General features: G+C 44.6%; 1 protein-coding gene across 2 annotated transcripts in view; it reads right to left on the minus strand.

Annotated features, from left to right (window-relative positions):
* The window catches only part of cib2 (calcium and integrin binding family member 2), a 194,200-nt gene that overhangs the window by 167,465 nt on the left and 10,785 nt on the right, over positions 1-15,950 (minus strand). For both annotated transcript variants that reach the window (XM_043680152.1, XM_043680151.1), the window contains exon 2: positions 5,324-5,358. In XM_043680152.1, coding sequence (XP_043536087.1) covers positions 5,324-5,358 — 35 coding nt within the window. The remainder of the gene's footprint in view (positions 1-5,323; positions 5,359-15,950) is intronic.

The following is a 15,950-nucleotide window of genomic DNA, read 5'->3' on the forward strand; positions in this document are numbered from 1 at the left end:
CTCACAGCGCCAGAGACCCGGGTTCAATTCCCGCCTCAGGCGACTGACTGTGTGAAGTTTGCACGTTCTCCCCGTGTCTGCGTGGGTTTCCTCCGGGTGCTCCGGTTTCCTCCCACAGTCCAAAGATGTGCAGGTTAGCTAAATTGCCCGTGGTGTTAGGTAAGGGGTAAATGTAGGGGTATGGGTGGGTTGCACTTCGGCGGGGCGTGTGGACTTGATGGGCCGAAGGACCTGTTTCCACACTGTAAGTAATCTAATCTAATCTAATCTAATCAGGTGTACAAGATGATTAGGGGTTTAGATAGGGTCGACAGTGAGAATCTTTTTCCACGTATGGAGTCAGCTATTACAAGTGGGCATAGCTTTAAATTAAGAGGGGATAGGTATAGGACAGATGTTAGGGATGGGTTCTTTACTCAGCGAGTCGTGAGTTCATGGAATGCCCTGCCAGTAGCAGTGGTGGACTCTCCCTCATTATGGGCATTTAAGCGGGCATTGGATAGGCATATGAAGGATAGTGGGCTAGTGTAGGTTAGGTGGGCTTGGATCGGCGCAACATCGAGGGCCGAAGGGCCTGTACTGCGCTGTATTCTTCTATGTTCTATGTAAATCCTGTGAGGTCCCAAAGGGGTCAGTGTCGGACCCTTTGCTGTTTATGGTTTATATAAAATGATATAGACTTGAGTACAGGAGGGTTGATCAGTAAATTTGCAGATGATCAGCAGCCTCCATTGCAGCGGTGGGAGTCAAGAGAGCGTGAGCCAGGCACCTGCTGGGAAGGTAAATTTGAATATAAAATACTTACCTCGTGAATCAGTGGAGCGAAGGCTGAACAGGAGTGGAAGTGGACACAGAGACTGCTGGCTAAGTGAACTATGATATTCAGGCAGTGGCTAAACCCAAAACACTACATGTGTAGTGTCTCCACCCGTCCTCCTCCTCCTCCTCTAACCAAAAAAAACTGTGTGGAGAGTTGATAAGGTAAGATTGCTCTTTTTTGTTTCTTTTGGCAATTTTAGAACAGAGGGGAATGGAGGTTGGTCAGTTACATGCTCCTCTTGCAGAATGTGGGAGGTAAGGGTCACCACTGGTGTCGCTCCTCATTTCGCTTGCAAGAAGTGCACCCAACTCCAGCTGCTCACAGACCGCGAGAGGGAACTGGAGCTGGATGAACTTCGGATCATTTGGGAGACTGAGGGGGTGATAGAGACGGGTTATAGTGAGGCGGTCACATCTAAGCTACAGGATAAAGGTTGTTGGGCAACTGTCAGGAGACGGAAAGGAAATAGGCAGACAGTGCGGGGATCCCCTGTGGCTATTCCCCTCAAAAATATGTATACTTTGGAGTGAAGAAGAATGAGAGGTGACTTGATAGAGATGCACAAGAGGCATAGGTAGAATGGATAGCCAGAGACTTTTTTTCCCAGGGCAGAAATGGCTATGATGAGAGAGCATAATTTTAAAATGATTGGAGGAGGTTTGGGGAAATATCAGAGGTGGTGGGTGCGTGAACTGCACTGCCAGCGTTGGTAGTAGAGGCAGGTACATTAGGGACACTTAAGCAACTCTTGGATAGGCATTTGGATGATAGTAAATTGAAGGGTATGTAGGCTAGTTTGATCTTAGAGTAGGATAAAAGGTCGGCACAACATTGAGGACTGAAGGGCATGTACTGTGCTGTGCAGTTCTATCGTTCTATGTTCTATGATACAAAAACTCATGGGGTGGTAAATACAGATAATCTTAGATTACAAGAGGATATCGATGGGCTGGTCAGAGCAGCAGAAATGGAATTCAATTTAGATAAATGTGAGATAATGCACTTGGGCAGGACAAATAAGCAGATGAACAGTTAGATCCTGAGAAGCACCAAGTATCAAAGGTACCTTGATGTCCTTGTACACTGGTCCATTAAGGCACAGGTGGATGAAGTGGTTAAAGAGGCATGTGGGATTCTTGCCTCTATTAGTTGATGCCTTGAGTTTAAGAACAGGGAGGTTATACTGGAACTGTACAAAAAATTGGTTCGGCCACAGCTTGAATATTGTGTGCAGATCTGAGATCCAGAGTATAGGAAGGCTATGATGATATTGGAGAGGGTGCAGAAAAGATTAACTAGGACGTTGCCTGGGCTGGAGAGTTTCAGTTATGAAGAGAGATTGGACAGACTAGGGTTGTTTTCCTTAGAGCTTAAAGGAGATTGAGGGGGGACATGATTGAGATATATAAAAGTATGAAGAGCATAGACAAGGCAGACAGGAAGAAACCTTTCCTCTTAATGGAGAGATCAATGAATGGGAACAAAGATTTAAGGTAGGGGTCAGAAGGTGTAGAGGGGGTGCTAGGAAAAACATTTTCACCTAGAAAGTATTGGGAATTAGGAACTTGCTGCCTGTAAGAGGCAAAGACCCTCATAACTGTTAAGTATTTAGTTGGGCATACAAGACTATGCTGGAAAGTGGATTAGAGTAGTTTGGTGGTTGCTTTTGACTGGAATGGATGTGTTGTGCCAAAAGACCTTTTTCTGTGTTGACAATGACTCAATGCAGTCCAGAGGGACTACTGCACTGTCAGAGGTGGCAACTTTCAGAAAAGATACACTGTCTGTCCCCTCAGATGAACGCTAAGTATCCCCCTAATGCTATATAGGTGTGGGTGTGAGTGTGGCTGCGTGTGTGTGAGAAAGAGAGGTTTTGGGATTACAAAATAGTAAATAACTAAATAGTTTATGAATATTCACTAAACATGAAATAACTCCACAAAGGCTAGATCTTAAACAACAGTGTCAAATGAGTCAAGTTTTCCAAACAATGGCATTATGCAAGCAATGCTTACCCTAACTCAAAGACAACTTATTGTAAACAAGTTTCCTCAGAACGTGCTTTACTCTTGTCGCCACTGAAATAACTTCACAAAGGCCGATATCCCATCACCATGTCACTCTTTATTATTAAATGGAGAGCCCTTGACACTAATCCAGCTTCCTCAGAGCCAGCTTTCAGATTGAACAGGATGTCTGACACTTCTGTTTTTATCTGTCAGCCAGGGTTCTCTGATTGGGCCAGATTTACAGCCCTCGGCAGGGAATTCTTATTCTTTGGCATCCACCTGGCTGACCTCATTATAATCGCTACAAAATGATTTATGAATATTCAGATGTTGAGTCTGACAGGGAGTTTTCCAGCTACAACCCTCAGTGAAACAGCATGGGGAGATGGGAAAAGTTGTGGAGTTCATGGATACAATACCTACACACAGGGGAGGGAATGGGGAAACTGGCAAGTTGAATGAAATCCCAGTAAGAACCAACAGCATCTGGACAAACAGAAGAATGGAGAATAAAATTTGGCAAACATTTTAAATGGGAGGCTGAGCTCACCCTGACATTCCCCACAGAATCTGTCATTTTCAATGCAACAGATCATTAGGATCACCTTGTAAGGGCCCATATCACCAGGCTGTCTGCTAGCCTCACCTTCTAACCATCAGCCCTTTGTCTGTTTTCATGTCTCCCTCCTGCAGTAATTGGTTTCCACATAAGGATGATCCAGAGAATCAGGGAGTGGTTTCTCCTGAGAGAGACAGTGACTGGAATAATCTTGGCATTAGAGGTGACGTCCTTCTCAACTATGTACAGATCGGGTATCCTTCAATGTATATTTTCGGTGTTGTCACCAGTCGGGATTGTCTCTATCTCCAAACCTGTTTCAGACTCCAACTGAAGAGCTGCATCAATTGCCACTCACAGCCTGGTTTAAATTGCCATCAGTCCTATTGACGCGACAGAACATCAATTTGCACTGATTTATTAAGCTCTTCTCTGCTTTTCTTTCATTTGCAAAATCAGAAACGATGAAGATCGGAGTGGGTAATTGATCTACTCTTTTCTAACTGATGGGTATTACTAGGAAAGGCAATATGGAGTGTACCAGTCAGCATAATGTGTCAGGGATGTAAAATAAATTTATTTAAAATATTGAAAACATAGGTGTGCACTAAGTGCATAGTGAAATTCTACTGATGAAAGCCTATGGATATATTGCGGCCTTTGGGAAAACAGACTTTGCTTTTAGTTTAATTCATGCCAAGTGAAGTTTTTTTTTCCAAAGGACCCAAACTCAACATGTCTACAGGTCCATTTTTGAAACTGTTTTTGATTCTTAAGTCTTTTCAGAAGCACAGATAAAAGAGTAATTGTCAATAATAAAGGGTTAATACTTCGGATAATGGGGGATAAGTTTGAGGGTAGACATTCAATTGGAGTCTGAAAGGGTCTAAAAGAGTTCATATTGAAGAATACTATAAGAACTAACTCCTTGATGATATCATATGAATTTGTGGGCAGAACAGCTCAAGATCTTAAACATCTTCAAAGCTTCTGTCATAATGTCTATCATATTGATGTCACCTGCTGCTAGTTACTAACATATAATAACCCAGATCTTATTGGGATCAGAGACTCTTCTAGTTTGACCAGGAAGTGCTTTCCTCTCCTGGAGTCTCCTACTTTTAAAGAGGATGATGGTCGTAATTCTAATCTGTGGTGCAGACCCAATTTAACTCAGACTACCCTCTACACACAGTCATTCAGTTAAAAGGCTAATGTCACTCAGCAAGGGAAGTCAAATATAAATTACCGTGCAGATTAAAATAGGAACTGTGGATCAATTGGAGCAGCCAGACTGTTTAAATGCTGATGGAATGTTGATACACACATGGGTCTCCATAAGATGGTATGGTGCACCCTTGCCACTGAGCCACCTGGTTGGTATATAAATCCCACTTCATGGGGAGTGCTGCACTGTCAGGTGTGCTTTTTTCAGGCCAGGTGTTAAACAAAGCAACCTCCACACCTCCCATCACCACCATCTGTCTTTTCAGATCCTGCTATTTACAGGAAGAGAAGGTGGGGTTTTATCCTCAATATTTATCCCCAATGTGACATCGTAAACTCAGATCAGCTGGTGTAAAATCCTGTTCCTGTTTGTGGGAGCTTACTGTGCACAGTTTGGCTGCCACATTAGAAGTCTGACCACATCTCAAATGTGACAAAATTGACTCCAAAGCAGCAACGTTCTGAAGTCCCAAACACAGGCTCTTTCTTTAAAATGAAGGTATTTGTGAACAAATCTGCTTCTGAAATATAGACAAACTGAGAGGGCAGCAATTAACATTATCAATTTGGCTGCCTGTTACCTGGCCAACACACAGATCTGTTAGAGCCTATTGGCTATCAGTTTGGGAGTACAGAATCTCATACTGATTCAATAGTGTACACAGGAGAGCCCCAAATCCACATCAGCCCAGTCAGGTTGCCACTCACCGAAGGATCTCTTTGCGGGTAAAAAAAGTACAGTCCTGTAAGAGAGAAAACAGCAATTTTAGTCCAACTGCACTGAGGGAGTCGCCACAACACACAGTTTCTTTACTGAGGAAAGCCATGCTTTTACAAATGACTTCACAAGGCAGTCAGCATTCACAGCCTGGCCCCCAATGGCAGGTCTGTCCTTCAATTGTTAACAATTCAGATTTATTGCACACAGTGATCAATATGAGCCCAGTCACCCATATTTTAATAGGTTGACAGCTAAAATTACCAATTTGCTCAATGGCCTTTGCCACAAAAGATCATTTGGTTTCTTCTTTATTCAATGGTTCAATCTCATGTCACCAGGAAGATATTCATACAAGATTATCTTGCTTTTCTGGACACTGTGCATGTGGAATAGGAAACCATTGTATCACTAAATTAGCTTGCGTGATATGCCATTGTTTTCCAGACCTCTTTATAAAAACCCACACACGGTTGATTGGGATTCTGATTGGCAATATTCCTCACAAATGTCTCGGAGTTTTCAATATCGCAACATCATTTTGAGTTCTTTACTGTAAAGCAGGTCTCACCTACAGCAACATGGCCTTCACTGTGGGCAGGGCAATGAGGCATCTCCAATGTAGCCCAGGTCAGATCAGGAATCCAACTCTTCTCACTGTCAGCACCAATTTGATCCATACAAGATGTCCACTTGTCAAGTGATATAGTGTCAAGCTCTTTATTTGCATAATACCAAGGCCGAAGTTTTATCTCCTATGAATTCTGACCTTTTGCCGCTGCCCATTTGGAGGGCAATTAGCACACTTTCAGCTAATTTTCAGACTGTACTTTCTAGATGCTGTATTGGCAAGTTTTGTGGCACTTCAGTGCCTGAAATTAATCTCTGGACCTTTCTTCACTTTTTATCACAGTTAGACCATTCAGAACTATCTATTTCTAATATACTATAATTGATAAAATAATAATACATCAGTTGGGAGACTGTTACAATTGTTGTAAGTTTGCTATTAGCTGGGTATTTTATCTGATGCAACAATTGTTACTCCTCAATACACAAGACCTGGGTTTGAATATCAAGGTATTGAAATGTTCAACAGACATTCATAATAACAAACTAAGATATACAAATACTATATTCACAGGCTAATGTTAAGATGTGCAGTTATAAAGAGCAGCGTGCTTCAATACAATGCCACATTTTGAGTTATTCTGATGTAAAATGTAGTTGGAGACCTTCATACCTTCAGGTCACGTGCTATGATGTCATGACAGAATCACACGCATGCCTCCTAAAGGTACACTGACCTACTGATATTGACAGAATGCAACAATAACCAAAATAAGAAATAAAATCTCATCAATCTTGAGTCCAAATTATTTAAAGACAGTGCCAAAACTCCAGAATGCACAATTGCCAGCCTGTTCAACATCCATTGATCTTGACTTGAATGTGTCATAGTACAATAGAATCACACAAAAGGATGAATGCTAATATTCTTAAAGACTCAGGAAATTCATCTAAAAAGTATTTACCATCTGGTACAAATGCTACCTAAATGTTGATGTGCAACTCTGATGATATTCTGTGGACTGAAATGTGAAACTGATGGCTGAGCACTTCAATTAAGAAAACAGAAGTTAATCTAGACCTTGGGGCAGGATTATTTAAGATGTCTAGTGTTTCAATATGAGCTCTTACACCTGACTCCCTTTAATTATTAAGCTTCTCTCTACCCTCTAAATATTTTTCCAATTTCCTAATCAGCATATTGTGTCATCATATTGGGTTACCACTGTGATAAAAGGACAAATCTACCTGGGTGCCCTGGCAGTAACAGCAATGACTGAAACTGTGCAAACTGAAACAGGAGCCAGATTCAGTTCAAAATTCAATTATTGAAGCACGCAGGACACGCAAGACTCAAACATACTCCAGATCCTTACTCTGTTTACAAACTATCATCTATTTTAAAAATTAATTCACAGGATGTGGGTGTCAGTGGTTGGACCAGCATTTATTGGCAGATAAGTGTTAACCATAATGCTGTGGGACTGGACCATGTGGACCCAGCCCGGTTAAGAACAGCAAATTTCCTTCCCTAAAGATCATCAGTGAGCTAGATAAGTTGTTAACAACAGTTTTGTCCCTCCCCGCCTTCTTTGTGATGGGAGATTGTCAGTTCAGAAGGTGTAATCTCAGAATAAAGGGCTGCCCATTTAAAACAGAAATGAGGAGGAATTTCTTCTCTAGAGGATAGTGAATTTGTGGAATTCTTTACCACAGAGGGTTGCTGAGGCTGTGTTATTAAGTATAGTCAAGTTTGTGATAGATTTTTAATCAGTAAGAGTATCACTGCAAATGTGACCCCTGTATACAAAAATGAAAAGAAGCAAAAACTGGGTCATTATAGACCAATTAACTGAACATCTATTGTTGGAAAAGTGTTGCCTCCATTATCAAGGAAGTAGAAGAAGTAAGGAAGAAAGCTGGAACACAAAGGGACTTGGGTGTACCTGTGCATGAAACACAGTAAGGTAGCTTATGGATGGAGCAGGTAATCAGGAAGACTAATGGAATGTTAACCCTTATTTCAAAAGGATCAGAATATAAGTGGAGGGAAGTCTTACTGCAATTGTACAAGATGCTGGTGAGACCACACCTGGAGTTTTGTGAACATTTCTGGTCCCTTATTTAAGAAAGCTGGTACTCCTCATGTCCACTTCCCTGCCCTTTACCCATAAATAAGCCTTAAATATACAGAAGGACTCTGTCCCCACAGCTGTCTGCAGCAGAGTTCCAAAGACATACAATCCTCTGTGTGAGGGTAGGAACTGCTGCTTTTGGCCTAGTCTAGATGCCTCAATCAGGCACTCAATGCTTTTTAATAAGGGGAGTTCCACCCCATTCCAGCAGGATAAACTTGTGTCCTAAGGGAAGCACCATCATGCTGCACTACTCATACTTAACCCTCAAGCCACCAGTAAATTACACAGGAATAATTGGTACCAAATGGCTCAATGAAGTCAAACTGACATCCCACCCTGAGTGGGCAAGTGGGTAAAACCCAATGACTGCAGATGCTGGAAACCAGATTCTAGATTAGCGGTGCTGGAAAGGCACAGCAGTTCAGGCAGCATCCGAGGAGCAGGAAAATCGACGTTTCAGGCAAAAGCCCTTCATCAGGAATACAGGCAGAGTGTCTGAAGGGTGGGTGAGGTGGGGGAAGGGGAAATGAGGAAACTGGTGAAGTCCATATTGATGCCCTGGGGTTGAAGTGTTCCAAGGCGGAAGATGAGGCATTCTTCCTCCAGACGTCGGGTGGTGGGGAAGCAGCAGTGAAGGAGGCCCAGGACCTCCATGTCCTCGGCTGAGTGGGAGGGGGAGTTGAAATGTTGGGCCATGGGGCGGTGTGATTGATTGGTGCGGGTGTCCCAGAGATGTTCCCTAAAGCACTCTGCTAGGAGGTGTCCAGTCTCCCCAATGTAGAGCAGAGCGCATCGGGAGCAACGGATACAATAAATGATATTGGTGGATGTGCAGGTAAAACTTTGATGGATGTGGAAGGCTTCTTTAGGGCCTTGGATAGAGGTGAGGGAGGAGGTGTGGGCACAGGTTTTGCAGTTCCTGTAGTGGCAGGAGAAGGTGCCAGGACGGGAGGGTGGATAGTAGGGGGGCGTTGACCTGACCAGGTAGTCACGGAGGGAACGGTTTTTGCGGAAGGCGGAAAGGGATGGGGAGGGAAATATATCCCTGGTGGTGGGGTCCATATGGAGGTGGACGAAATATCGTCGGATGATTTGGTTTATGCGAAGGTTGGTAGGGTGGAAGGTGAGCACCAGGGGGGTTCTGTCCTTATTACGGTTGGAGGGGTGGGGTCTGAGGGCGGAGGTGCGGGATGTGGACGAGATGCATTGGAGGGCATCTTTAACCACATGGGAAGGGAAATTGAGGTCTCTAAAGAAGGAGGCCATCTGGTGTGTTCTGTGGTGGAACTGGTCCTCCTGGGAGCAGATACGGCAGAGGCAGAGGAATTGGGAATACGGGATGGCATGTTTGCAGGAGGTAGGATGGGAAGAGGAGTAATCCAGGTAGCTGTGGGAGTCGATGGGTTTGTAAAACATGTCGGTGTCAAGTCGGTCGTCATTAATGGAGATAGAGAGGTCCAGGAAGGGAAGGGAGGTGTCAGAGATGGTCCAGTAAATTTAAGATCAGGGTGGAATGTGTTGGTGAAATTGATGAATTGCTTAACCACCTCGCGGGAGTACGGGATGGCGCCAATGCAGTCATCAATGTAGCGGAGGAAGAGGTGGGGAATGGTGCCGGTGTAACTACGGAAGATGGACTGCTCTACGTAGCCAACAAAGAGACAGGCATAGCTGGGGCCCATACATATGCCCATGGCTACACCTTTGGTCTGGAGGAAGTGGGAGGATTCGAAAGCGAAATTGTTAAGGCTGAGGACCAGTTCGGCCAAACGAATGAGAATGTCGGTTGAAGGGTACTGTTGGGGCTGTCGGGAGAGGAAGAACCGGAGGGCTTGGAGGCCCTGGTCATGGCGGATGGAGGTGTAGAGGGATTGGATATCCATGGTGAAGATGAGGCGTTGGCGGCCAGGGAAACGAAAGTCTTGGAGGAGGTGGAGGGCTTGGGTGGTGTCATGAACCCTGAGGGGAACACTACCCCTACTCATGACTCCACCCCCATTCGCCCCAGCACCACAGGGTATGTAGGGAGTTCCTGGACTAGGGGGAACAGGACAGTGTCGAGGTAGGTAGAGATGAGTTCAGTGGGGCAGGAGCATGCTGAGACAATTGGTCGGCCAGGGTGGTCAGGCTTGTGGATCTTGGGAAGGAGGTAGTGGAGGGCAATGCGTTGTGAGGGTGAGAGGTTGAAGTGGGGGAGGGGGGTTAGACAGGTTGAGGCGGTTAATGTCCCGGCGGCAGTTGGAAATGAAAAGGTCGAGGGCAGGTAATAGGCCAGCACGAGGTGTCCAGCTGGATGGAGTGTGTTGGAGGTGGGCGAAGGGGTCCTCGGAAGGTGGGTCCTGATTGTAAAAGTAAGCTCAGAGGTGGAGGCGGCGGAAGAAGTGTTCGACGTCACGGCATGTATTAAATTCATTGATGCATGGGCGGAGGGGGATGAAGGTGAGTCCTTTGCTGAGTGGGAGGTCTGGAGGGATGGTGAAAACTTGGCAGGGCTGGGAGCTAGGGCCTGGTGTGGGTATGGAGGTGGGAGTCGGAGAGGAGCCCGTAACTGGTATGGTGGTGGGGGGGACGGGGGTGAAGTCATGAGCAGGGCTAGTGTTCCCCTCAGGGTTCTGGGGAGCGGAGATGGTGACAGTGGGATCTGTGGGGGGCATGTCAGCAGGATGCAGGTGAGTGGCGTTGGTGGGGGCAGAAGTGGTGGCAAACATGGCAGTAGGAGGAGTGGAAGTCACTGAGCATGTAACATCAGTGATGATGTGAGGGCCGGAAGTGATGTCACATGTTGTGCATGAGGAGTTGTGAGGCGGAAGTGGCTGTGGAAGCGGCCATGATGGGGGCGGAAGTGACGTCAACAATCAGCGTGGGGATGGTAGCTGCACCAGCTGCATGGCTAATGGTGTCCGAGCAGTTCCAAGTTGCTTATATGAGCCAATACACAACTCCATCTTAATCATTGGAATTGTTGCTGAGGTTGCTGGGAGGCTGATGTGATGAAATGCACCCAGCCTCCATGTTCCCTCACCCCCTCCCCCATGACAGACTGCATTAAGTTCAGCCTATGGAGTTGTTTATCAAGACTTCCCAAAGAGGGAATCAGGACCCCATTTTGGGGTCATGACCTTTGAGACAGCAATGGCTAACTGCCATCCCTGCCTTCCCCCTACTCCAATAGGACATCCCGTTACCCTTGTTGCTCACTGAGGTGGTCATGATAATTTTTAAGTCTTGCATTTTTGCAGTCACAGTGGGAGAAGGTTTGGAAGGCTTTGCTGTTTTTAATGCAGAAATGTGTGGACTGTCATATAGAAAAGAACATAAAAAGTGGTCTGAGAACAAGTATGGCAATAGGACACATTGATACTGCGGCCATAACATGTCTGAGTGTTCCAACTAAACCAGTGAGTACTGTCATTTCAACGTAGATTTAAATACTGTCTAACTGTCTGCCTGTGACATCTGATATTGTCTATCCTTGAACTCCACTAAGTTGAAGAGTACTTTATAAGGATGCATAGGTCTCTAAAACAATGCCCCAAAAATACACTCCACTTTTCAAATCAATGACTGGTTTGCAAGGAATTAAACAACATAGTGTCAGAAATTTCATCTTTTTAACCTCTCTCACTATATGGGTGCATTGCTGGCTAGGCCAGCGTTTATTACCCAGCTGTTGTGAAGGTGATGGTGAGCTGCCTTCGTGAGACACTGTAGTGCGTATGCTGTAGGTGGGCCCACAAATAACATTCAGAAAAAGGACAAGATTTGCATTCGGTGAGGGAGTCAATTACAAAAACTAGTGATGAGCAAAGTAGAAAAGTTGAATCAAAAGATTTGGAAATGATATTTTTCCAAAACACTATGCTTAGGGACTCCATGTGTTACACAGAATTCCCGATCAAGAAGTGCGTGACCTCCTCTCAGACATCCACTTTGGTCACACAGCAGAACATTCGATAGGTCCGGTCTACCTCATTCCAATTGGATTTTTGTCTCAACTCAGTTTGTACTGATTCAAAGAGTTTAAACACTGAGCAATGATCTGAGTGAGTTGTTCAAATCAATAAAAAGATTGAATGGTGAAATGGTTTCCTGTACTGGGGGTTAAGGCACGAGCATTAATCATAAACATCGAGCTAGATTATTTAGGAGGGAAATCAATAAGAGATTTTTCAAAAATTGGAAGATACCTTTGTCCTAAACTATTATGAATTCTGGGAGTCAATTGAGGTGTTAATGAGAGATATTGATGGATGTTTGTATTTTTAAGGGCATTGATGGCTATTGAGCAAAAGTAGTTTATAGTTGAGATGCAGGTCAACTTTGATGTAATTGAATGATGGAGCAGGTTTGAAGGGCTGAATGGCCTATGCCCCACTGATCTTCCTCCAACAAATGGGAACATTGTCCATTCTCCAGCTGCACTTGAAATTGATGTAATTTCATGCAAAATTCCCTTCAGAGGTCTATAATAGAATCTTCCATGACCATAGTTTCCCGCGCTATGTGGATGACAGAGCCCTCAACCGCATCCGACGTAACACCCGTGCTTCTGCCCTTACCCTTTCCCATCACTCACAACAGTGTGATCAGGTCCCCTTTATTCTCAACTTTCATCCCACCAACCTCCACATTCAAAGTATTATTCTCCTCCATTTCAGACAACTCCAGGAGAACAGCACCACCAAGTATATTTTCCTCTCATTCTCCCTGTCTGTATTTCATAGGGATCCTTCTCTATGGCATCTTCCCACATAACTGCATAAGGTGCAACACCTGCCCCTTCACCTCCCCCCTGTTCACCATCCAAAGGCTTAAACAGTCTTTCCAGATGAAGCAGCATTTCATCTGTACCTCCTCTGATCCTGTGTATTGTTTTCACTGCACTCAAGGTTGCTTACTCTGCATTGGAGAAACCAAATACAGACTGAGGTGACCACTTTGCAGGTCCATGTACAAGCAGGACCCCAACCTTCCTGTAGCTGGTCACTTTAACACAGTGACCTGCTCGCATGCCCATTTGCCTGTCCTTGGCATGCTGCAATTCTCCAGCAAATCACATCAAAAACTAGAGGAGCAACATCTCATCTTCAAACTAGGTTCTTTACAACCTTCTGGGCCAAATATGGAGTTCAGCATCGTCAAAGTGTGAACCCATTCCTTCGCCTTCTTTTAGCTTTGCTTGTCACATTCTTTGTCACTTTGTCTTCTCTCCCTTCCCCGCTCCCCTACCCCCCCCCCCCCCCCCCCCTGTCTATTCTTTCTAGGCAAAAGTGAGGACTGCAGATGCTGGAAATCAGAGTCTAGATTAGAGTGATGCTGGAAAAACAAAGCAGGTCAGACAGCATCCGCGGTGCAGGAAAGACGAGTTTCGGGCAAAAGCCCTTCATCAGGAATGATGGCAGGGAGCCTCTGGGGTGGAGAGATAAATGGGAGGGGGTGGGGCTGGGGAGAAGGTAGCAAAGAGTATAATAGGTGGATGGGGGTGGGGATGAAGGTGATAGGTCAGAGAGGAGGGTGGAGCGGTTAAGTGGGAAGAAAGATTGGCAGGTAGGACAGGTCATGAGGAGAAAGTGAGGACTGCAGATGCTGGAGATCAGAGCTGAAAATGTGTTGCTGGAAAAGTGCAGCAGGTCAGGCAGCATCCAAGAAACAGGAGAATCGACGTTTCGGGCATAAGCCTGAAACGGTTGAGGGTTCCTGAAGAAGGGCTTATGCCCGAAACGTCGATTCCCTGTTCCTTGGATGCTGCCTGACCTGCTGCGCTTTTCCAGCAACACATTTTCAGGACAGGTCATGAGGATGGTGCTGAGCTGGAAGATTGGAACTGGGGTAAGGTGGGGATAGGGGAAATGAGGAAACTATTCTTTCCAGTCATTGTTGACAGGTCATTGTTCTGCCATTCTCATATTGTGATTACTTAATCCGAACTATCAACATCCTTTCTTCCCCAGCATTTCAAGCACTACCTCCCCAACCCCTGACTATTGTATAAACGCTGCACCTTCCACTTCACTTCAGCTCTAATAAAGAGCCATTTCAACTCAAAACATTTGCTTGCTCTCTCTCCATGGATGCTGTGATAATGCTGTAATTTTAACAAGGTTATTTTGTCCTCGGATCTTTTTAAACGCGGTTATAAAGGCAGAGGTACTTAGGGGTCTGAGAAGAGCCTGGTTTAACAATGGCAGGGGAGTGGTCAGTTCTTCCGGTTCAGGTTTTATCTAGTTTGGTTTAGCTATGGCAATCACAAGATGCTAAAGTCCAGGAAAGATTGCAAGCTTCAGCAAATGATTCCTGACTGACTTTCTCTCTGAAATCTCTTTGGATGTTGTTCCCTCCTGCCTGTAAGAATCCGTGTTTCAATTTGTCTTTTTGCCAAGGGGTGTGTTAATGGAATGTTACTGGATTGGAACAGTTCCTTAATTAAGTTGCTGTATCGGGTCAGTTAAGTTTTCCAATAGTTAAGATTTTCTAAATTACATTTTCTTTTGTTTGTATTTCAACTGTAGTGTTTAAATAAATTCTGCTTTGCTTAAAGCTGAGTGGTTTGACCAGCTGCATCACACCTGGAATATCCACTCACATCTGCTTGAAGTTAGGGTCTAGGCAACCTTCTTAAAATATTTGGGGAGGGGGGTTCTGGCTTGGTCCATTACAATGCTGCCTGAGCTGCTGCAGTCTCACATATTTTTTGTTTACACGTTCCTTTTGCAGTGATTTGTTACTGTATAGCATCTTGTTCACTGACTTTACCCTGAGCCCAGCAGAATAAAGAAAGATGGGGCTTTCATACTGACTCCTATCTTCAGTGGAACTCATTACAAACGCAAAGAGTTTTTTTTTCAAAGTTTATTAGTACTTATTAATAGATTGAGGGCATTGCACTGAGACAAGCAACCCAGAGATATGTAGAATCATAGATGAACACAGACCTGCTGAATTTCTCCAGCACTTGCTTTTTTTTTCAGATTTCCAGCATCAGCCTATCTTTGTTTTTGTACTATTGCATTTATGCAGTGCCTTTAGAAAGATAAAAACATGCTATCTCACAGATTTGTTACAATTTGACATCAGTAAATATTAAAAGAAAGATGAGTCAAAGAGATAGGGTTGTTGGACCATAAAAAGCACCAATTCTGCCAAATGTTGATCCAATTTAATCAGAGCAGACCCAGGTATAGTTCTGGGTGAATGGGGTGTAAAGCAGCAAAAACAACCTAGGATGTGGGATAAAGGGTGGGAGGAGTTCAGATAAGCAGCAAATCCATGCCAGACAGGTACTTAAATCTATACAAGGTAGTTAAAGTAAATTTCCAACTCATTAAACCTTCAATTGTGCACATTCAGCACAAGATGTTTAAGGACCTGTGTTGGGGAATGTTCTTCAACTTATTATGATTCCAAAAATAAATCATTTAAAGGCACATAAACTACAGAACAGGGCTGAATTCTTCCAGCCTTCTGGAGACCAACTGGGAGATGGGAATACTGGGAAAATGGCAATGGACTGGGTAGAGAGGGAAACGCAAAATCTTCCTGCTGCTATAGCATGTAAGCAGTGTGGAAACCTCACTGGCATAGTTACCTACTGGGCTATCAACTGAGACAAACAAGTGTCCAGTAAGGCTTGGCACAAACACTCGCCTGTGTTTTATCATGATTGGGTAAGGCTGCCTCTCTGCTATGGGGAAGCCCTTCCTTCTACCTGGCTGCATGATGCCTCAGTGGTTCGCACTGCTGCCTCACAGTGCTCAGATCCCAGGTTCAATTCTACCCTTGGATGACTGTCTATGTGGAGTTTGCACATTCTCCATGGGTGTGTGTAGGTTTCCCCTGGGTCCTTTGGTTTCTTCCCACGATCCAAAGAAGTGCAGGTTAGGTGGATTGGCCATGCTGTTGTGTCCAGGGA

Source organism: Chiloscyllium plagiosum, chromosome 40, assembly GCF_004010195.1.
Source record: "Chiloscyllium plagiosum isolate BGI_BamShark_2017 chromosome 40, ASM401019v2, whole genome shotgun sequence".
Taxonomy (NCBI): Eukaryota; Metazoa; Chordata; class Chondrichthyes; order Orectolobiformes; family Hemiscylliidae; genus Chiloscyllium; species Chiloscyllium plagiosum.